Raw genomic sequence first — 21,739 nt, 5'->3', positions numbered from 1 at the left:
AAATAAATGTAGGGTAACCATGATTCTTGAATGTCATTTTTTTTTAATTGAATTAATTGAAATTAAACACAGGTTTTACCTTTTAGTCTAGTCTGGAAATCTTAATGCTTGTCTTATAGGGTACGGCAGTAGTAATTTGTTTTGCTGGGCTGGAAAGTTATTACGAGTGCGTGTAAAAAAACCTGAGCAAGCGAAGGACTTAAGAGTAAAACCACAAGCGAAGCGAATTGATTAAATACGAATCCTGAGCGTAGTTAATATTTCCAAACACGAGACGCTAAACAACTTTAGGTACTGCCGAACGAAACACAATTCTTCACCCCACTACAGCGAAAAAAATAATGTACCTACCTGGTAGGTAGATAATCTCCATCTGACATTATTATTTTAAATTTTTGATTTAGTCAAAGGAATTGTCGAAGTCAAGATCAAAATCAATCATATTAAAGAAGTTAAAAGTTCGGTTAGAAGTTACGTTGAATATATCTAAAAAAATGACAAACATCCTCAACGAATTGAAAACCTTTGTTTTTAAATCGTTTAAAAATAAGGAAGCAGTGAGTGTCGTATTTAAGTTCCATTGTTTAAGTATTTATTTTTGTTTACGCGCCTACCGTCCTGTTTCAAGAGTTTCGAAAATAATATTTTTCTGGATTAATCACGCACTGATTCGGCAGATTAAAATCAAAATCCTAAAGAAGTCTCGTCAGTTAAAACTTAAAGTTGCAAATAACCAACATTTTTAATTTTTACACCGATGAACAAGAATTTAAATGGTAGGTGATACCGATAAACAGAGCTATATATATAGCGTTCTGATAGCATAGCATTAATCTCTGATAGGGTGGGAGCAACCAAACCACTTGTTTGCATCTTGAGAATCTTAGTTTTTGAACGTATCTAGAATCTAGGGTGGAAAAGCCACCACAGTGCTACATAGTTACCAATATACACTAACTAGTGATAAAGTTAGTAAATAGTTTGTAATTCTAGAAAAAAAAATACTTAGATTTTTTTACAAAAGCGCAACGTCAACGCTCAAACAATGGGTAATTCGACCTGTGTGCGACCGTTGTCATGTTCCAAAACTAGTATTTGCATTTCGTCCCAAAATTAGGTCAAGGATTATCCTTTTGAGTGACACCCGGTTTTTGGTCACCCCACCCGGAACTTCGGGGGACACCGAGTACATCCATTGTCACTTAATTTATGAAGGGACACGCGGTCTTGAGGTGAGGCGTACTTATTTGGAATTATAAAAACCTACGCGTTATAATTATAAATGATGGTTGCTTTATTGCCTGGATAGAAAATAATAATGCATTTTCATATACTCTTTGTGTATATTTTTGAATATTGTCTTAATACGGAAGAAATACAATCAATTTTGGGGTATTTGGTTAGACCATGAGCGGTAGATATAGTTTTAAACCAATATTTCTATGTGATTGATAAAAAAAGAACTAAATAAATAAATGTACAATGTCTCACTTCACATTCAAAATTACGAAAAATCCTATACAACTCAAAATTACTTCCATGCTTTTGAGAAAAAAGCTTTAGGTGAAGTTTTAATAGTACATTATACAACAAAACCAAATGGAATCGAAAGTTGTCACCAACTGCAGACATTGCGTCTAACTTGTTCTTAATGTGCACATTTTATGACCTTACCTTGTTAATTGCTTCTATTTTATTGATTACGTTCGATTATAGCGATGGTGTTGTAATCTCCGATATTATATTTACGAACGAGATCTGATTCTAATTAATAATATGATAATAATGATTTATTGTACAACAAAAACAGTAATTTACATTCATATGAGTTTAAGTCTACTAAAGGTACAACTGGGTCCTGGAAAAGGTCAACATTCTGTCCCCTAAACTAGGTAAGAACCTGTATCTTAGGGCCTCGAGTGTTTCTCCGACTTATGACAGACAAATAAAGAGTGAGGACGAAGTTCCAGTCTAACGAACAGTACAATAAATTTACTTAAAAACTAGAGTAAAACTTAATTTAACACTTATATACACCAGCACATGTATACAAAATAATTAACACAATATTGGGAGATAAAGAACTCAAGAGACATTATCACTAAAAGTAGTTATAAAAATTTTTCTGTCACCATAGTACAAGCTCTGCAATCATCTCCGAACCTTAATCCTGATTTCATGTTTAGTGAAGTGATAGATACCAAGACCGCCACCATACCATACCAGATAGATACCAGTTTATGTTACACACAGTGATACAACTATGTGTTATCTTGTTGTCGTCATTGCCAAAAAATTGTTAATTTTCTTGCTCTATCTAATTCTCTATAGCATCCTAGTGCGGTTTGTTGCAATTTAAAGTTTTTGTGCTCTTAAAAATATGTTTTTAAAGTAGTTAAGGTTGCTTTATCTCATCCATCATTCTTATGCAGGTAAGCTACGCTAAGCTATGGAATTAAGCAAACCTAATTGACAGATATCACATCTTACTTCTAGCTACTCAGCGCGGTAAGCCAAATCATATTCATATTCATTTATTGCGATCATGTTTATTAGTACAAAACCTAATAACCAAAGCAGGGTGGTAGCTACAGCACACATTTATGCACAGCTGTTACTCTCGTAGCGGCATCTTTGAATATCTAATGCGTATTGCGCACGCACACGGCCCGGGACGCAGCGGCGCGTACGCATTGCAGTGCGTCGTGCAACTTTCTATTTTGGCGGCGTATTATCGGGCCCTGCACGTTTTTTTGTGCAGGAAAAGCGTTGTCATAGAAAGTTTTGTTTGCAAGTTACATGTGCAGTATCGTTTGCTGAAGGCAAGTCAGATATTATTGAATTAAGTAGATTTATGTCTTATGTATCCGTCGATATAGGTACTTGCATTGACTTGGTTACGATATAATTTAACTGACTAAAAATCGCCGAAGGTATGGACATTTGTACAAATCCACCTATTTTATTAACTTTACCTATGTAAATATTTAGGCTCTTAGGCATATTTGAAGCTATACATTATAGTGTAGTACTTTTTTGTTTAATTAAAAATATCGGCATTCGGCATTGAAAACATTGGCATGTCTTTCATTAAAGAGTTTCTTTGTGTAACTGATGTTATTTAATCAAGTATAAGATTGTACGGTTCATTATCCCACACTCCATGTAGTAGACAGTTAACGATTGATTAAATGTCTCATTAATATTACACAGATAAAATACTAGTAATAAAAATAAACATAAGCACATGCGGATGCAAGCCCAATCCAAATTAATAATTAGAAAACCCGTTTGTACGAGAGCGTCTATGTCGAAACTCGCTAGTTTACATAATCTCCCGAGCAAACGGCACCAAACCAAAGTACTGAGCCGCCAAAATTTAAAAAGCCCTCTTGCGCCTCTGCTTCCTCGAACAAAGAGTTCTTGTTACGCGGGACGCTGCGAGCGCCATCAACTAGCCAAGTAGCATAGCAGCCAAATAAAGTAGACCTTTACAATAAACGGTGCTTCTTCGTTTTAACGGTTAACGATACGCTGGTCGTCGTGTACGCATCGTCGGTCATCCGGAGTGCCGTGCCTTTCTTTCACAACCGCAGAATGCATTTCTCTACGCAGTTTGGGAGTGACGTCGCGAGTCACGCTTTGACCCACAATGACGCTGGCTGGCTCTGGCGGCACATGCGCTTTCTTTTGTTTCTTTATGTGGCTGATGCATAAGTTCGTGCAGAATTATGAAACGTCTGAAATGCGGAAATATATTAAACAAATGTGATGTATAAATGGTTATGAACTGTTACCATCGTCCCTGATTCATCATCAAATTCTACGTATCTGTCCCAAATTTTAGATCCATCCGATCACTGGAAGTAGGAGAATTTCGACTCGCAAGATTTGAAAACATATACCTACTTACATAGGTACAACGTCTCTCTGCTCTCTGGACAATGACGAAATCGCGACTAGAGTTCCCTTTCAGGAATATTCTAATATAGTCGCGGGAACTATACAATTTTCCGGGATAAAAACTATCCTATGTCCTTCCCTGGGACTCAAACTATCTGTATACTGAATTTCATCTAAATCTGTTCAGCGGTTTAGACGTGATTGAGTAACAAACATCCAAACCTCCAAACATCCAAACATCTTCACAAACTTTCACATTTATAATATTAGTAAGATAAGATAAGATATTACTCTATTATGTATCAATACCTATATATAGGCTATAGGTTGTTCTGAAGTATTAAATCGTAAATAAGTCATTTCTCCGTTAATACTGTGTCGTTTGGTATGAGGTTTGTACAAAAAATACCCTAATCAATACGTTCCATTCATCTTTGACCAGAGGTTAGAGACACCTTGTTTATACGAATATCTCAAGTTAATAAAAGCTTCTTAATAAACAGGACTTAAAGATTTGCAATTTTGAACATGAAACTTCCCTGAGACTCACTCATATTAAATGATATTGTACCGAATAACTCACGTCTTTAACCGAGTTTAGCTCGACATGTTTCGGGCTAATCCGTATCCGTAGCCCTTCTTTGTAGGAGCAACGCGCACGGATTAGCCCGGAACATGTCGATCTAAACTCGATTTAAGACTAGACTTACCTAGGTAATTCTGAGTAAAATGGTTCAGAATTCATGAAAATATGAGCATTCATCATATACGTACAGAATGATATAATTACATGGTTCTTTTATCATTTTGGTAGATGTTAATTGGACACAGTTTGTTGAAACGTAATTAACGTTACATCGCAATAATAATCTACCAGATTTGGTTTGAGATACACTTACAAATGTAAAGCAAAATACATAAATACCTACCTTAGTTTAGATTGACATTTACACGCTGAACTTATTCGACGTTTAACCGGAACAGTTTTCAGCAAAATGCAAATTGGATTATGAAGTCGACACAAAATTATGTTCGCCAGTAAACTTTTTACTCCAAACTAATTATAACACCGTAGTCTTGCAGAATTTAAGTAATGCAATCAACTTAAAGCTCCCACGGAGCGTAAACGGTCGTTTAAGTAGTAATTCCACAAATGCGAACAAAGCATTGCTTTACCCGTAACTACGATAAGAACAATGATTCTCGTTCTTAGAGCATCGTTAAATTCGACTACGAACGTACTCGTAGAGCGCTTCTCTAGTTACAAAGGCAAATCTATTGCTGCCATAATAAAAGATGACAAATAAATACACACAAATCTGAACCTTGTTCTGTTACGGTAAGAGACAAATTCGTAATCTCAAACATTAATGCCCGAATCGTAAGATATACGCGCGAGCAGGGGGAAACAAGGGGATCAGTGAATGTGCAGTGCGCGGATTCTGTTCGGTAAACTTCTGTGAACCTCTAACGAAACTTTTGCGCCGTGTAAATGTGTTATATATTAATGCAGTTTTACTGTTATTGTGCGCTGTGCTGTCAGAATACTGCTGCGGTAGTAGAGGCTATGCGTAGACTGTAAGCCTTTGTTTAGAAACCGTTAGATGTATGTACCCGCTTATTACGTGATTTGATAGATGGAGAATAAACTGTACATGCCTATTGGTACATTTTTGTAGTATTTTTCTATGAATAAAAGAATAGAATAATTGAACAGTGTTTTGTTTTATGTTGCAATACTCGCAATGCGTCGAAGTTTTATTGTTCCCGTGGTTTCGCAAACAAAAGTACGGGTAAAAATTACTACTTTTGCCCAAACTAGGTGTTGGTAGTTTGATTAGGGCCTTGTCACATAGCATGCAGATAGCTTGAATAAAATAAGAAAACCGGCCAAGAGCGTGTCTTACGCTCAACTTTAACAAAAAATTGCACTTTAAAGTTGAATATTTTGCGAACGAATCATTGTGTCCAAATATCGTCTTCACAATACCGTAATGATTTTAAAAGACTTATCTAACGATACCCCGCACGTATGGCCTCTAAGCTAAGCATACAGACATGGCGAAAGTTGGGTTCCGTTTTCGACATTTTGGCTACGGAACTCTATTAATAAAAAAACCGGCCAAGAGCGTGTCGGACACGCCTAAAATAGGGTTCCGTAGCCATTACGAAAAAATTAAGTTATAATTTTCTAAGGATTTCTTATTTTATACGGAATCTTTCAAGTTTAGGTATATTTTATACCTTAGGCTGCTATTTACTCATAAACTACTAATTTGATATACTTACTACCATTCTGAATTTTTTCATATTTTTCCACCCACCGGTTTAGATTTTAGAGGGGTCGCTCGATTTTAAAGAAAATTTGCACTTTAAAGTTGAATATTTCGCAAACAAATCACTGAATCGAAAAATCGTCCTAGCAAACCCCTAATGGTTTTAAAATACCTATCCAACGATACCCCACACTATAGGGTTGGATGAGAAAAAAAAAATCACCCCCACTTTATGTCTATGGGAGGTACCCGAAAAAAACTTTTTTTTGAATTTTGAATTGTACCATTTTGTTGGCATAGTTTACCTATATATCCGTGCAAAATTACAGCTTTCTAGCATTGATAGTCCCTGAGCAAAGCCGCGGACGGACAGACAGACAGACAGACATGGCGAAACTATAAGGGTTCCGTTTTTGCCATTTTGGCTCCGGAACCCTAAAAAAGTATGACCTGTCTGGACCGCAGCACGCAAAACATATCCAGTGTGACAAGTCCCTAAGGGTCATCTATAACGCGAAACTGTAGTGATAACGGGTATTGTAACCTACTAACCTACGGAAATTCCTATTGCGGTTTCGGACTTTTTAAGCTAAATGTTTACTGCTTAAATTGCAAATGCACGGGCTTAATAATTATATACGGACAATTAGTTAGTCATGAGCAATGGCTCATGATCGTGACAATGTACTTATTTGTGTCAAAGTATAAATAACTATTTTAATTTAGATTTACGATGATTGTTACTTTGGTTTTCATTTGAAACCTCTAAATTATCCTCATTCAAGTATAAGTCAATAATAACTTCATTCCAAGCTAACATTTCATTTTTAAAGTCTACGTTTAAATAATGTAACATATATTTTCTACGCCTAGCGCAACTTGTAATGTAACTTGGAGGTAAATGTTCATATAACTACCGCTTTCCCATCTCTACTAGTTGTATTACAAAGTAGTGTTACCCGGTCTTAGTTTTATAACACCTCTAATATTATCAAAAACATTTTCCCCGTCCTTTCTACAAAACTTACAAAGGCTGCGACAAGTATGTGCTCTACTTTGTTTTGTATATTATATTATACAAATTAACATGTCGGGTATGACATGTTCAAAGGTTACCTATATTACCTTTATAAATATTATCAAGGGGTCGTTAACCTCCCAGGTTCGGCCAACTTGCTAAAATTACTTACCTATATGTGGCTATATGTGGTTACTATCGGCATTATTCTAATGGTACAATTGAAGTAAAAACTATCCTAAAATACCTAACTTAACTATTATATACAATTCGCCCAAGTCTTGTCCGTGCAGAACAGTGTCCTTAAGGCTTGCTGCATTTCCACTCTGTATTGTGATCCCAATACGTTGGGCTAGAAAGTATTAATAGTATTAATTTCATAAGCGTTTTTATTAGAATGGAAAGGAATTCTAATCAAAGTAGTTACTGAAACTACCGTGAGACTCACTCATATTAAATGACTCGCGCGAGCAGTGGTGGCGCGTGATGCAGCAGCCGCCAAGTCGCGTTGCTCCTAAGAAGAAGGGCTACGGATTAGCACGAAACATGTCGAGCTAAACTCGATTTAAGACGTGAGTTATCCTGGACAGTATAATTTAATAAAAGTAGATACTTAGGTAGTTTTGTCGAACGTACTTTGTAATCTACTTTTGTTTCGTACTTCGGTAAGGCGCACTAGCACACTCGTTATCATAACGCCCACTAGTAAAACCTTTATGCAATATTTAGTTAGTTTTCCCTGAAACTGAGGGAGTGGGCCAGTTAGCCGGCCACACTGGCCCTAGTTGCAGCGCCACCGCGGCACTTTGCGCAACTCGGTGCAGCCGCTCCCCCCGCGCCCCGCCCACTGCGCTTGCGCGTGTGCTGCATGCCGGAACCGGGTCGCAGCCGAAATACCTAGTCGGCCAGCCCAGCCTGACCTCCCCCTCTCTACCCACCAACCCACGAACACCAACCAAACAACCATGAAATTCGGCCATCGCAGCTCAACTTACACCAGCCGTGTACGTGCACGCATGCAAATGTACAGTTAGCTGAGGATGGGAATCGAATCGATACGGTATCGACTGGTTGCACCGGACCTAGTTAGGCCTGTAGGTAAATTATACCGAGCCTTAGTGGCTTTGGTAACAGGTGAAATACGCTTTACCTGACTGAGATACGCTTCTGAAATGAAATGTTGCAGTGCAAGTATATGGCGTAGAAAAACATAACACTTTTGTTGCATTAGATTCGGTTTTAGGCAGATCACTGAGCCGGCTAAATTCTTTTGAATGGATTCATTTGTAATTAGGCTCTATGACTAATATAATAAAAATGTCGTAGAATTTGTGCGATTTAAAAAAAACTGTCGGCACGCGTTGATTCATATTATTGGCTCAATGAAAATAAACTCCGTACGAAATGAAAAAAAAAAATTTCTTCAGTAGGATTTGTTTTGGGTCTCAGAAAACAAAAAAAAATGTCTTCACTAGGATTTGTTTTGGGTCCCAGAAAACCTGCTTAATGGGGAAACGAACGGACGATTGCAATTAGACAACGCTTCTTGCTCGAACATGGGATTGCATTCATAAAAATCTCGACCAAACCAAAATTCACGGAACGGAGTCGGACATTTCAAACGTTAATCGCCATAGGGAGAGATAAGGAAAATCCTGTGGAAACGATGTGGGGGGAAATCGTATTGAAAAACCTACTAAGTGAGACTCGAGACCGACTGCTTATGTTTGCCACAGCTTCATTTTCGAAATAGGATCGGAGTTTTCTTTTCAATCTCAAGATTTTGAAATCTTCGCTTACTACTTTACTGGGCATTTGACGGCAAGATTTTATTTCTAATCTTTTAGCTTTTCTGTTATCGTTTTAGTCGTTCCTAATTCAAATAATCTTCCTTTGGGCACTCGGGTAAATGATATGCTCATAGCACGACCTATTAATATTGTAATATATTTGAGAAAGTTTGTGACGATGTTTTGATATTTGTTACACAATCACGCAATAATATCTGCACGGACTTAGATGCTACTTGACGCACAGATCTACAAATATCTGCATTGAGACATAGCATAACTGCGGCGTGCCGTCGTAGCAACTCGATTCCCACCAAGTTGCCTACTTATTATATCAAAGTCAAAGTCAAAATATCTTTATTCAATTTAGGCTATAACAAGCACTTATATATGAAGTATTGGTAGGTGGAAGGTAGTGTTGTATCCGGAGACTACCTAAGTCAGTTTCTCTTACTCTCTGAGTTGCTTAACGGAAATTTTCACTCCACGCCGCTGTAGGATTATTAATATCCCGGTAATGCGTTTTTGTGGAATAATATTTTAATTTTGACAAGAATACACGTCTGCTCAAAAATGTTGAAATACCTCAGGCTTTTAAGATGACGTGATAACTTGGTCTATAATCTAATAGAAGGCGTTGTCCGAGAGAACGTTAATAATAATAAGAATAAATTTATTTATTTAGATTTTTTTTTGAAACCCATACAATTTACTTAAAATTTAAAAATTACAATTAAAATAAAACAAAACAAAGTAAAAAAAAATTACTAAGTTTAACCTTTTTTGGTTGAAAGTAAGGTTGTAAATGTATCTCTCGAAGGTATTTCCAACGCGGGCGGAGCCGCGGATTAAATCTTGTGTTATTATAAACATTTAACACAATCATCTCCGTTACGAAACACGTAATGTATTTTGTTTATGTGACACTTAATTGTCAGCTTTGCTCTAAGTGATTACGTTTTAAAGTTACGAAGAGGGTTAAAATTTAATTTTATGAATACCTGCCCTCAGATTTGAAACTCGAACTGCGAGGCTATAAATAGGGGATGGCAGGGTGGAAACTTTGATGCGGTAGGGTGTAATAAGTACTAATGATTGCTCTGGTGTTACGGGTAGGGGAACTACACTCTACCCCCTGAGGTTACGAATTCTGTAAGATTGGTTTGCGTTGAACTACACATATCAAAAAAAAATTTAGATACTCTTTATACCTACCTAAACAAATTTGACTTTTTCACTCAGTAGTTATGCCTATATTAGATATTCAAAACTGTCTGCCTAAAATATATCCCTAGGCACTTTTGATAAGTGTGTTCATGCATACTTACCTATAAAGTGCAAAACTCGTCGTCATAGGTCTCAATTCGCTTAGTAAAATATTTTTTCTCTAATTATATAAACGTGTATAAAGTACCTACTCAAGAATCTCATGTAATATGATAATATAATAAATAACATCGTGCTTAAAGATAAAACTAAGTAAGCCTTAGGTGTTCATATAAAAGGCAAGGGTGACCTTTAGCCTACAACTATATTGTTTTGTGACAGATTTGGGCGGGTGACTTGACAGACTTGACATACTTGATGTGCTTACCTACGTTTACTTCAGCATGAATAATATTATTTAACAGTAAACATAACGCGTATAATATTTTTACTTATTACTAAGTGTCCATAAATGAACTAAAACGAGTTTTGTTAATCGGAAACCCCATGCACACACATATGTCTACACATATATGTCTTCAGAGAAAATGCTGTCGTGTCCCGTAAATAAACATCAGATTTGTCACACAGCCCTAATAATCAACGTCACACTAGACGCTGAAGTTGTAGCATAGCATTATCTTCTTGGTGATAGTTGGTTTAGGTGTGGAACGTTAGCATAAAATAAGTGTACTCGTATAAGTATTGCATAGATACAGCTGTATTGCACGTGTGGTTGCGAAAACGAAATTTAACTGATTCATGGATATGGGGAGTGTAAAGTAAAGCATGATTTAATCAGTGATATAAGTATCATCATAACACATTTTTATGCCGTAAGCGTCGTGATCAAGAACGTGGCTCTACCTTACTGGATTTACAGTTTCTTAATTCGTCAGCTACGAAGAATACATTTGTTAAATGGTATTATAACGGATAACTCACGTCTTAAACCGAGTTTAACTCGACATGTTTCGGGCTATTTCGTAGCACATAGTGTGCGTGTTGCGGCAGCCGCCGAGTCGCGTGCTCCTGAGAGGAAGGGCTACGAAATAGCCCGAAACATGTCGAGCTAAACTCGGTTTAAGACGTGAGTTATCCGTTATAATATCATTTAATATGAGTGAGTCTCACGGTAGTTTCATGTTAAAAATACATTTGTTGTTTTAACTTCAAAAATATTAAGTTTCACACTTGTAAATTTTCCCGTCCTTTTTAGTCCCTCCCCGTTATTGCACAAATAAGTCATCAACATAACACCGAAAGATTCAAAAATAATGTAACCAGGTACAAATGTATGTACCATTTCCGCGGCAGTACCGTGGGAAACAGTGGTCACCGTCATTACATATTCATGGTAGCCTGGCCCGGTATCGATCATGCACCGGTTGTTCACCCGGCGACCTTGGGCCGAGCCACCTTCCGCCCCGCGCCCAGGGAACCTACCTGGGACATTGATTTTATTTTTTAAAGGGATTGCATATGTGAAATCTTGGCATTTGACTGATATGGCCCCAAAAGACGTTAGTGTTGTTAACGAAATACTCCAATAGCTGGTAGACATTTATGAGTAGGTAATTGACGGATATTTAGGTACAAAACATAGACCTGGCTGAAGGATAATGGTAGGATGGAAGGATAAGGGTTGGCTTGTTACCAAATGTCCTACCAAAATGAGCTGCCTATTTAACATATTTAGGGGCTGTTTCACCATCCATTGATTAGTGTTAACTGGCGGTTAGGTGTGATGCCGTCTCTATTTGTTTTGTTCGAATAGACGGAGACGGCATCACATTTAACCGTCGGTTAACGCTAATCAATGGATGGTGAAACAGCCCCTTAATAATGTATTCTCGGTTTTATAAAAATTTCTGTTAAGATCTTTACATAACTCAATTATTCTTACCTATATTTTTTGATGTATCATTTCGTAAACATCTGGCTAAACTAAATTACATGACTGCTTATTTTTTTCACATGTCAAACACTACGTTTAAAGCTATTAATAATCAACTAGCCTCAACATTTTTGTGGAGAACTCTTACCATCAGGAGACGCACTTGCTCGTTTGGCATCCAGTCGATTAAAAAAAAATCGTGTACATATGTTTGAAGTCGCGAGGATCAATTAAGCCCTACTACCTTTCAGCTCGGTCTGTGTTCTTTAATTTAGTATCAACAGGAAGTATTGCACAAAATTTGCGTTGAATCAAGAAATCTCTTGTAACGTATCATCCAACTCTTGGAATACTACACGTAGCGACTTAAATTCTGATACTATTTTATGTATCTAGACACGCTGCGTGTCAAGCCAAGTTCAAGCTAACAGAACTGGCGAGCAGCACCGTGTGTAATTTTACCCGAATCATTTGGAGCCACTTTTGAACCCCTCATAACTCAAAAACTATTTCACATAAACATGTCAAATTTGGCTCATTTATTGAGACTTCTGAGATACATTATGGTCTCCAAAGTTTAGAAACACACCTCAAAACTTTATTTAGATATTAACATCCAAAAATCGACATTTTTATCACTGACTCACCAATAGATCAAAATTCTAACCCAGTTCCAAATGACCTAGAAAGTTCAAATTTGGCATCCAGATAGGTAGTTGGGTGAATAAAAAGGAATATTTTTTTTAAATTTAATTATTTCTGCACAAAAAGTAATGATATCCCATCAAAACATAAATGTGAAATGAGAGCCAAGTTGTATAATTATGCCTTTATTATTGACTTTAATGACAAAAAAGTGAGATCTAAATGGGTGCCAAGTGCCAAGGTGCCAAGTTTAATGGTCAGTCCTAAAATTTATTTATAACATTATAAAATATAATTTATTGAATCAGGCGTTACTTTGCGGAGGTCCATATCAATGAACTAAAAGAATTTCCGCGCGCGCCAGTGTAGTGTGGTGGTGGTGATGGGTTTGTGTGATTTGTGTGTGTTCTTACAGTGTGGAGGTGGACACAACACACGAACACGCATATTTTGCATAAGCTTAGCTATCGTAAGGTCGCGGGTGAGCAAGGAAATTCTTTTAGTTCATTATAAAATATGTTATAACAACTTGAAATATCATTTTTTCTTATAACTTATGATAATACAACTTTGTTCCATTCGGGGTTGAGACCTTAGGTTCGTGCAAAAAATATCTTTAAAGAATTATCCAAACGTCTCTCGGATATCACAGGGGACCGTAGAGCTGGCAGCTTCCTCGCACAAAATATCTGCATTGCTATACAGCGAGGAAATGCTGCCAGCATCTTTGGGTCCATGCCGCGGGATGATACTTAATATATCGGGAGGCGGGGGGATAATTTCTTTCAGTTATAGTTTAGTTATTAGTTTGTATTATTTTTATTAATATTTTTAAATTAGTCTAATTTTAATTTATTATTGTGTTCCATTATTTAATTAATAAAATACAGTAAATACTTACTTAGGATAATATAGTGAAGCCTAAGGTCGTACTTGGCTGGTTTTCATATACGAATTATATTATAGATTTCGCAAGTTTTAAAGCTGTAGGTAAGTTTTTATATTATTCTTTCGAAAATCTGGCTAGCTGGTAGAAACTAGCCATCGAACATAGGGCTCTTCTTGGACTGTTTTAGTAGGTACTTAATAATAATTTGTATATGAGAACTAGCCAAGTCCGACCTTAGGCTTCAATATTATCCTAATTTATAAGAAGAAATGATATTTTAAGTTGTTATAACATATTTTATATTGTTATAAATAAATTTCAGGACTGACCATTGAACTTGGCACCTTGGCACTTGGCACCCATTTAAATCTCACTTCTTTTGTCGTTAAAGTCAACAATCAAGCGATAATATTGAAATTGGCTCTCATTTAACATTTATGATTTGATGGGATAAAGTAATTTGTGAAAGAGCTGTAGCATTTACGCTACTAAACATCTTTTCTAGAACATCAGGCGCTACCATAAAAGGTTTGATTCGCATGTTAACGTAACGTTACGAACTAAGCCAATGAACTAAAACGGTAACAGCCTACGAAACCTGGCATTATTATGACTAACATACATTTAATATAGAGCTGTTTTGAAGATTACAGGCCGAAGCACCAGAGAAAATTATCCTCTTGGCAATTCCACAGATTAGTCTCTAGAGGACTTATCAACATTTTATAAAACCACTCTCTTATCTGAATCTCGTTAGGTACCAAGTTGCTAAGCTGAGGTAAAGTTTTAAGAAATGTTGTTGATAATGCAATGTAAATCGCAAAATTATAATGTTCCTCATAAAAACCTAGAGGCTTCATAGTGGCAAGCTTTTTTAGTGTTGGAGATTTTGACGTTTTTGATAGTGCGATAAACTTACCTGACGAAGGCGTCAAAACTGAAACTAATGCTGGGATCATCAAGGTCGAACGAAATATTCCTAAAGCGGCAACGGGGTTGAATGGTCCCTTATAAGAGCCGTAGCATGACTTCCTATGACTGACAGAACAAAATCGAAAAAAAAATATTGAAGTGAAACCCTATAAAGGAGCGGCCACATCGCTGCTTAAAAAACGCAGACGATGTGGAATCGCAGTGACGTGCCGTAAACGTCAGGACTTTTGGTGGAGAGCATGCAATAATTCTGAACCGAGATTCTATACCGTCACCGTTTTTTAAGCAGGAGTGTGGCCGCTCCTTAATGGCAATGCTACATGACATGGCTACCGTTCTGTTTAAATACTCTATAACAATTCAGGTTGACAAATATGACAGTCTGTCAGACTGTATGTCTGTCTGTGAGCTAACCACAGCTGACCCTATTATTGTCTTTATCGTGTTGTATTCACGAACAGCGACGATGTCACTGGGTTGACTGGTTGCTGGGTTTCTCATTTGAGCACACAGAGTACTTTACTGTTATGTTTGAGCACACTAGGAACTTTCATTTCTATTACAGGGAAGGTAACCGAGGCGGCCCGGGCATGGACTCTCAGCAGCAGCAGTACTGCCTGAAATGGAACAGCTTCGGTTCAAACTTGGCCACGTCGTTCGCGAACCTCTGGAACTCGGAGAGTCTCGCCGACGTCACACTGTACTGCGAAGGTGAGCTTTTTCTGTTCATACAGTGAAATAAGCGCCAGTGTACCTTTCGCACACCTTTATTTACTAGGTAGGTAGGTAGAAAGATAAATTATATACGCAAAAAGAGTTTCCTTTACGTTTATTCTAAAGCTAGCCTGCTAAGGTCTCAGATTCGACGATTTTTTGACGCGTATAAGCTCGTACACGCGTGCCAATGCTATAAATCGTTGCGCACGGCAAAATACTCGCTTGCAAGCTTGTACACGCGAGGCTATATAACTACATAGTGAGCTTTTAAACTCACTTGCACGTGCGCTGAGTTTTAACGAAACGGTAATTGAACTACATAAACCTTAAAATATATGCGCTGAGGATACGCTTGTAAACTGAAAACCCTCTTAAATTCAAAACTGCACGAATTATTGGACAAGGGCGGAGACTGACAAGTAACGGTGTCTGAAGAGACGTTAGAAGCAGAAAAATGCGTGAGCAAGGACCGAGAGGCATAAGAATGGGGCTCAGATATAAGAGCGCTTCATGCAAATAAAAGTGCTCTATATTTTTGTATTCGTGTTAGGAAAAATATATGGATAAATTACGAATAATCTTAATCTTAATTTAGAATCATATCGTTGTTGCCTATGTAGCATTGTCGAGATCGTCTACGAAGGCTACGTAAACGCTAACAACTCATGCCAATTCTAAATTATTGCTAATGCGCTAATTGAACGCCTAATTCTTACCTACTAAAATGACGGCGCGGTGTTCAAGATCATAAATAAAAATACTTTTAAAATATATAAATATATCTTGTTTAAAATATGTGTACCTTTATATTTGGAAAGTTATAGAAAAGTCTATAATAAACTTGCAATTAGGTACTTCATTTTATAATTTCCTTCTACACTTTAAATTTTCCCTTACAAGGTAACGTCACCAACAGACGAATTAAAAATGTATGAACGTTTCTAAGTATCGATCAGTCTTCAATAACGGAATATTACAACTAATGCGATACTGCTATCATATTATTATGTTAACATGTTTCTTGTGCTCTGCCTACCCCTTTTGGGAATACAGGCGTGATGTGTGTGCGTGTATAATTTTGGTTACATAGAAATAAGTTTTTGTCTTAAAAACAGCTGCAAAAATATCGCAGATTGAATCGTTGGGCGGGCGCCCGTATTCCGTTTCTTACTGGCTATATAAAACTCTGGACACCTACAATAGGAGTTATTTGAATAATTCGAAAAGTTTGAACTTTTCTCTGGCGACAGACGCTTCCGAGACTTTGGTACGGTCATCAATTTGGTGACGCAAAAGGCCCTTTGGTGTTCTTACTTCTTTGTGGACTATTTGCCTGTTGAATGATTTGCTCTTAAGAATTTATTAAATAGTCCTCATTGTCAAACGCCTCTACCCAGAATTGGTGTCGAGAAATCAAAATGTTAAATTTACCGCGAACGAATTTTGGAGCACTTTTAAAGTGTTTACGATTCGTTCGTTCGGCGCACTGTCAATTTTAGTCTAAAAATTTTTATACTCCGTTGCATTAATAGGGTTTTTAGGGTTCCGGAGCCAAAATAGCAAAAATGAAACCCTTATAGTTTTGCCATGTCTGTCTGTCTGTCCGTCCGTCCGCGGCTTTGCTCAGGGACTATCAATGCTAGAAAGCTGTCATTTTGCACGGATATATATATATATATATATGCCGACAAAATGGTACAATAAAAAAATAAAAAAAAAAATTTTTTTTAGGGTACCTCCCATAGACACAAAGTGGGGGTGATTTTTTTTCTCATTGAACTCTATAGTGTGGGGTATCGTTGGATAGTTTTTTTACAACCATTAGAGGTTTGCTAAGACGATTTTTCGATTCAGTGATCTGTTTGCGAAATATTCAACTTTAAAGTGCAAATTTTCATTAAATTTGAAAAAATTCAGAATGGTAGTAAGTATATCAAACTTTCAAGGAAAACGATAACGGCTAAGTTTGCATGAGTATTATGAGTAGTTTAAGAGTAAATAGCAGCCTAAGGTATAAAATATACCTAAACTTGGAAGATTCCGTATAAAATACGAAATCCTTAGAAAAATATTACTTAATTTTTTCTTAATGGCTACGGGACCCTATTTTGGGCGTGTCCGACACGCTCTTGACCGATTTTTTTATTTGTTTAACGAGCTGCAAATTATATTATCTGTGTATTATCATAGCCCGGTGTCAATACCGGCGTTGTACGAGCGTGCATGTCCGCGAAATATTGTTAAATTGATAAAAGGTTCGTTGACATCGGTCGTGATCATTTTTGGTACTTTTTTTCCCCATTGGCCTTGGGGCTTGCATGCAACGTTTGAACTACGTGTGTACAATTTGATAACGATTTGTGAATTGCAGATATTGTTGGAAAAAGGTTGATAATGAAAAATTATTGGGTCCGTTCGAAACGCTTAACGGTTCCGTGATAAATATTCTTTGTTTTCATAAGAATGTTATAAAATATTGCTATCAGGGTCAAATTATGCCTAACTATCGGTTATTATAATAAGTAAGTTATAACACAAAAATATTTGTTGTTCTAAATAGCTATAATGCTTAACCAGTAATACTAGCCGTTGCATGCGACTTCGTCTGCGAATAATTCGTTTACCGTGCTCCCTCGGAATCAACATTTTTTGTTCGGGAGGAAATGTATCCTATTATTTAATTTTTATTACGTTATGCAAGTCAATCGGTTCAGTAGTTAAGACGTGAAAGCGGAACAAAAACACACTTATTCTCGCATTTTTAATATTACTAAGGATTATGATTATTCGAACCAACTAAGAAACAGTAAAAAAACCTTTTGTTGATAAGTCAAATAATTCTTTAAATTTATCATGGTACATTAAATTTCTTGAAAACAATTGAGAGGCTATCTCATAACAACATGTCCTTGACAAACAGACTGCCAAATGCACCCGTTATCGCTTTATTAAGTTTTCCGCAAAGAAGCACGTGTAAGTGACATAACTTGTTTACGTACAGCTAATTCGAAAATCGTAATAATCATAATGCGTTTCGTGCATCATCGAACGAAACGCATTTTAAAATCAAACGTATCCGCGCAGATACTTGCCGTAATATTTCATCGGCCTAAATTTGGCGGCTGTAAAACCGAGTAAAACGTTCCGATATTAAATTTCACCTGGGGGCTCCTTTAATAATGCTGTAAACTTACACTAAGCTTCGTGCATATAGCATGCGGGTAGGCATTTCTATTCAAATTTGGGTGTTAATTAACGCACGTCACGTCGCCCGTGAATGCGTTGCCGGGGAATAGCTGAGCTGAATAGTTGTTGTCAAATCTCACTAACTGCGGACTTTGATGACACACCCGCCTTAATACACTTAAAGTTGTATCAAACGCAAACGCGCTAACTAGAACGTTGCCTTAAAACAATATGCAACGAGCCTTGAAAAAAACTGAAGTTTATCCGTGATATAATGTAGTTAAAGAGAAAATTTCAAAACTTGAGGTCACATTCAGCGAACGAAAAGAAAAACCACAATGCCATTGTTAAAACAACAGTAACGTTACGAAGTTCTGAATTTTTTCAACGACCGTTTGACCCTACTTCACAATGAAGTCTTAATTGCAGTTAATTTGCAGGGCTGTTTCAATGGATTTTATAGGAGTTTTTCCTGTAAGGTTTCCAGTCGTAACTTTTCGAGGTCGCTCCAAACAAGTGTGCTAGACGCAGCGAGGAGGGAGGCGGGCGGTGGGCCGAGGAGTGCGTCACCCGCCGCTGAGGACCGGGCGGCTGAAATGTTTGCAGTTTATGTGGAGATGGCTTTTTGGGAATTGAAATTTATTTTGAACTAGCCTTGGACCGTGTCTTCATCTGCGTAAAATTCGTGTTAAGGAAATTAGAAAGAATGGCTGGAAAAAGGTTGCACCCTGTTCTTATGCTAGGTACGAGTTTGTTTCTTTTGTGTATTGTATTTTTATTTAGAAGATGAACAAAAAAAAAAGTTCTCTACATAAGTATATAAGTATGTACATATTTAATAGTCACTGTGAATGATGGCTCCTTTGAAAAGGCATAAAACCCTAAAATAGACAATGCTTATTTAGCAACCCTTTGTATAATTGACTTCAATTTGCATACATATTGATATGCGCTGCTTGTCATTTATTGTCCTGCATTTTGCCCTGATTTAAGGCTCAAAGCCAGTATTTGAAATCAAGAAATGCTCAATAAAAAAGGTTTTTTTTTTATATATTGGGTCTGTAAAGGATTTCCATTTTTGTTTTCATGAATATGAACAAATTTTTCTACACCAGTAGTATCGCACGTCGGATATTCGCTGGATCTCTTCTGCCACTTACCTCGTGTGGCTGGGGTGAATCTCGTTATTCTGCATGGCCGCTTCGAATTCTCGTTATAATGCTCCTTTGCTAAGATGTAGGCTGTCACTCTTTGCTGCTCTCACGCTATCTAGGAGCTACTCGTGTCAAAATTATCGACGCTTCGTGACCTTGTCATGCTTGTTACGTTAATTTTTCTAGATTACGCGTAACATTATCTGGTAATTTAGTAACGTTGTTAAAATTGATTTCAAATTTAACATTTTCAGTAGGTATACCGCATTCTATGCGTTTTGGTTGCTCGTCGAACGCATCGCCACGACCCGCTTCCCTTATCGACCGAGCCGCTATATGTGTCGCGAGGCAACCGACCCTCCGAGCCTACCCAAAAAGCCTCCCAAATGCCCCCACACTCGACTTGGCCGTTTTCCAGCTGCCGACACGGACCGCACGGAGTCACATAACGCTTAACACAGTATAATGCGGTGCTTCGATATCTCGCCCCACGTAGTTGATTACCGACACTGTGCCAAAACACCGGCCAGTTGGAAAACAACCGGCTCTTTTGCATCATTTTTACGGTTTCACTTTCTGGTGTGAATTTGGTGCGTGCATTTATTCAAATGTGGGGCGGGCGGAGGTTTACGTGGCAAATATTGGATTGTTTGTGCTCGGCAACTCTGTGCGGCGATACTTTGAGGCAACACATTGAATATTTTGTCTATACCACTGGATTACGTCCTTAAATACGAGTAGGTATGTAGGTAGGTAAGTATTTGAAGTGTGCTTCAGATTTTACATCTAAAATAAACTACTATTATGGTATAATTACAGATTTTATTACTATCAATAGGTAGAGTAATTTTCGTACCTATTTGCATCCTACAAATAATATTTTGTGTAATAGCGATTTCAAATCTTAGAACTGCAAATCGATCATAGATAAATTTGTAATTATCATAGTTAAAGCGATAAATAACGCCACGATAAGCTATAACAGATAAACATTCGCCGAGGGCCCGAGGGCTTAAAGATTTAGACACACGTCGACAATAGTTCGTCGCTAAATCTTGAATACTTGATGAGGAGAGGTGATTTCAGTTTTACGTTCAATAAAAGGTGGTTTATGTCCTATTTATAGCTCAATTTCGATGTTAAGATCAATAATGTGTTTCGAATTGATCTAATGTAATACACCGACAGTTTCGATCATATCTTATTTGAGTTTAAATTGGCAAATAAATCAATAACTAAACTATATGATTATAAACTGTCATATCATAGTAAACTTCTTTAAACTGACTTAGAACATTAACGAGAGATTTTTCAATTGTTCCTCAAAAATACATAGTAAACATTGATAGGTAGTTCTGCCGATCCTAAAGTACATCATCATCGTAAACGCAACGTCAGGAAAATATCTTAATGGACTGGTTTATTTTTCTACTGCCACGGAGATGACAATCTTGAGACGTTTCTTTATACTCCGTCAAACATTAAACTGGCGTTTATCACATGGTTGGTTTTAGGTTAACGTCAAAAATGAAGGTGATGGTGTGGTCGCCCAAACGATGGGAAATGGGGGAGGGGGAAGTTAATACCGCAAGGTTTCCCCCTGAAGCTATACTTGAGTGCATTATACGTAAAACAAAAGCCACCCCATAACTCCCGGGGGTAATGTGTTGCATGGTTACTGGAGGCACGAATTTTTAACCCTTTAGGGGGAGTATGCAGGGTTCTGTCCTTTAATTGCATCGCATGAGGGATGTGCTCGGGGTAGATTTTCCTTGACAGATTAGATAATGATTTAGGGTGTGCAACGTTCGAACTATTTGGAATTTTACTTGAGTTTTAAATTCATTGGAATGGACCGATAAGTTGCTATTGATTACTGAATTCCGCATTGGTGACGAGTTTAAACATGAACATTATGATTAGTAGTTTTTTGTCGTAATACATTAGGTCAAGTTCCAAATTTGATATAACCAAAACCTTAGCAGTTTACGTAGGTTATGCAGCCTAAGCAAAAGTCTCACATATTGACATAGGTAAGGTATTAGGTTTCAATTCAGGGAAAGAAAAAGTTACGTATCAAAGTACCTACAGATATCTTGTACTTATCAAACTATTGGCTAGCGTT

At 37.2% G+C, this 21,739-nt stretch overlaps 1 protein-coding gene across 3 annotated transcripts in view; it reads left to right on the top strand.

Annotated features, from left to right (window-relative positions):
• Positions 1-21,739, top strand: part of chinmo (Chronologically inappropriate morphogenesis) — a 127,217-nt gene that overhangs the window by 79,398 nt on the left and 26,080 nt on the right. For all 3 annotated transcript variants that reach the window (XM_074086120.1, XM_074086119.1, XM_074086121.1), the window contains one exon: positions 15,123-15,268. In XM_074086120.1, the coding sequence (XP_073942221.1) occupies positions 15,123-15,268 (146 nt within the window). The remainder of the gene's footprint in view (positions 1-15,122; positions 15,269-21,739) is intronic.

The sequence above is a fragment of the Choristoneura fumiferana genome, chromosome 3 (assembly GCF_025370935.1).
Source record: "Choristoneura fumiferana chromosome 3, NRCan_CFum_1, whole genome shotgun sequence".
NCBI lineage: Eukaryota > Metazoa > Arthropoda > Insecta > Lepidoptera > Tortricidae > Choristoneura > Choristoneura fumiferana.
This window is presented reverse-complemented; position numbering and strand designations above follow the sequence as displayed.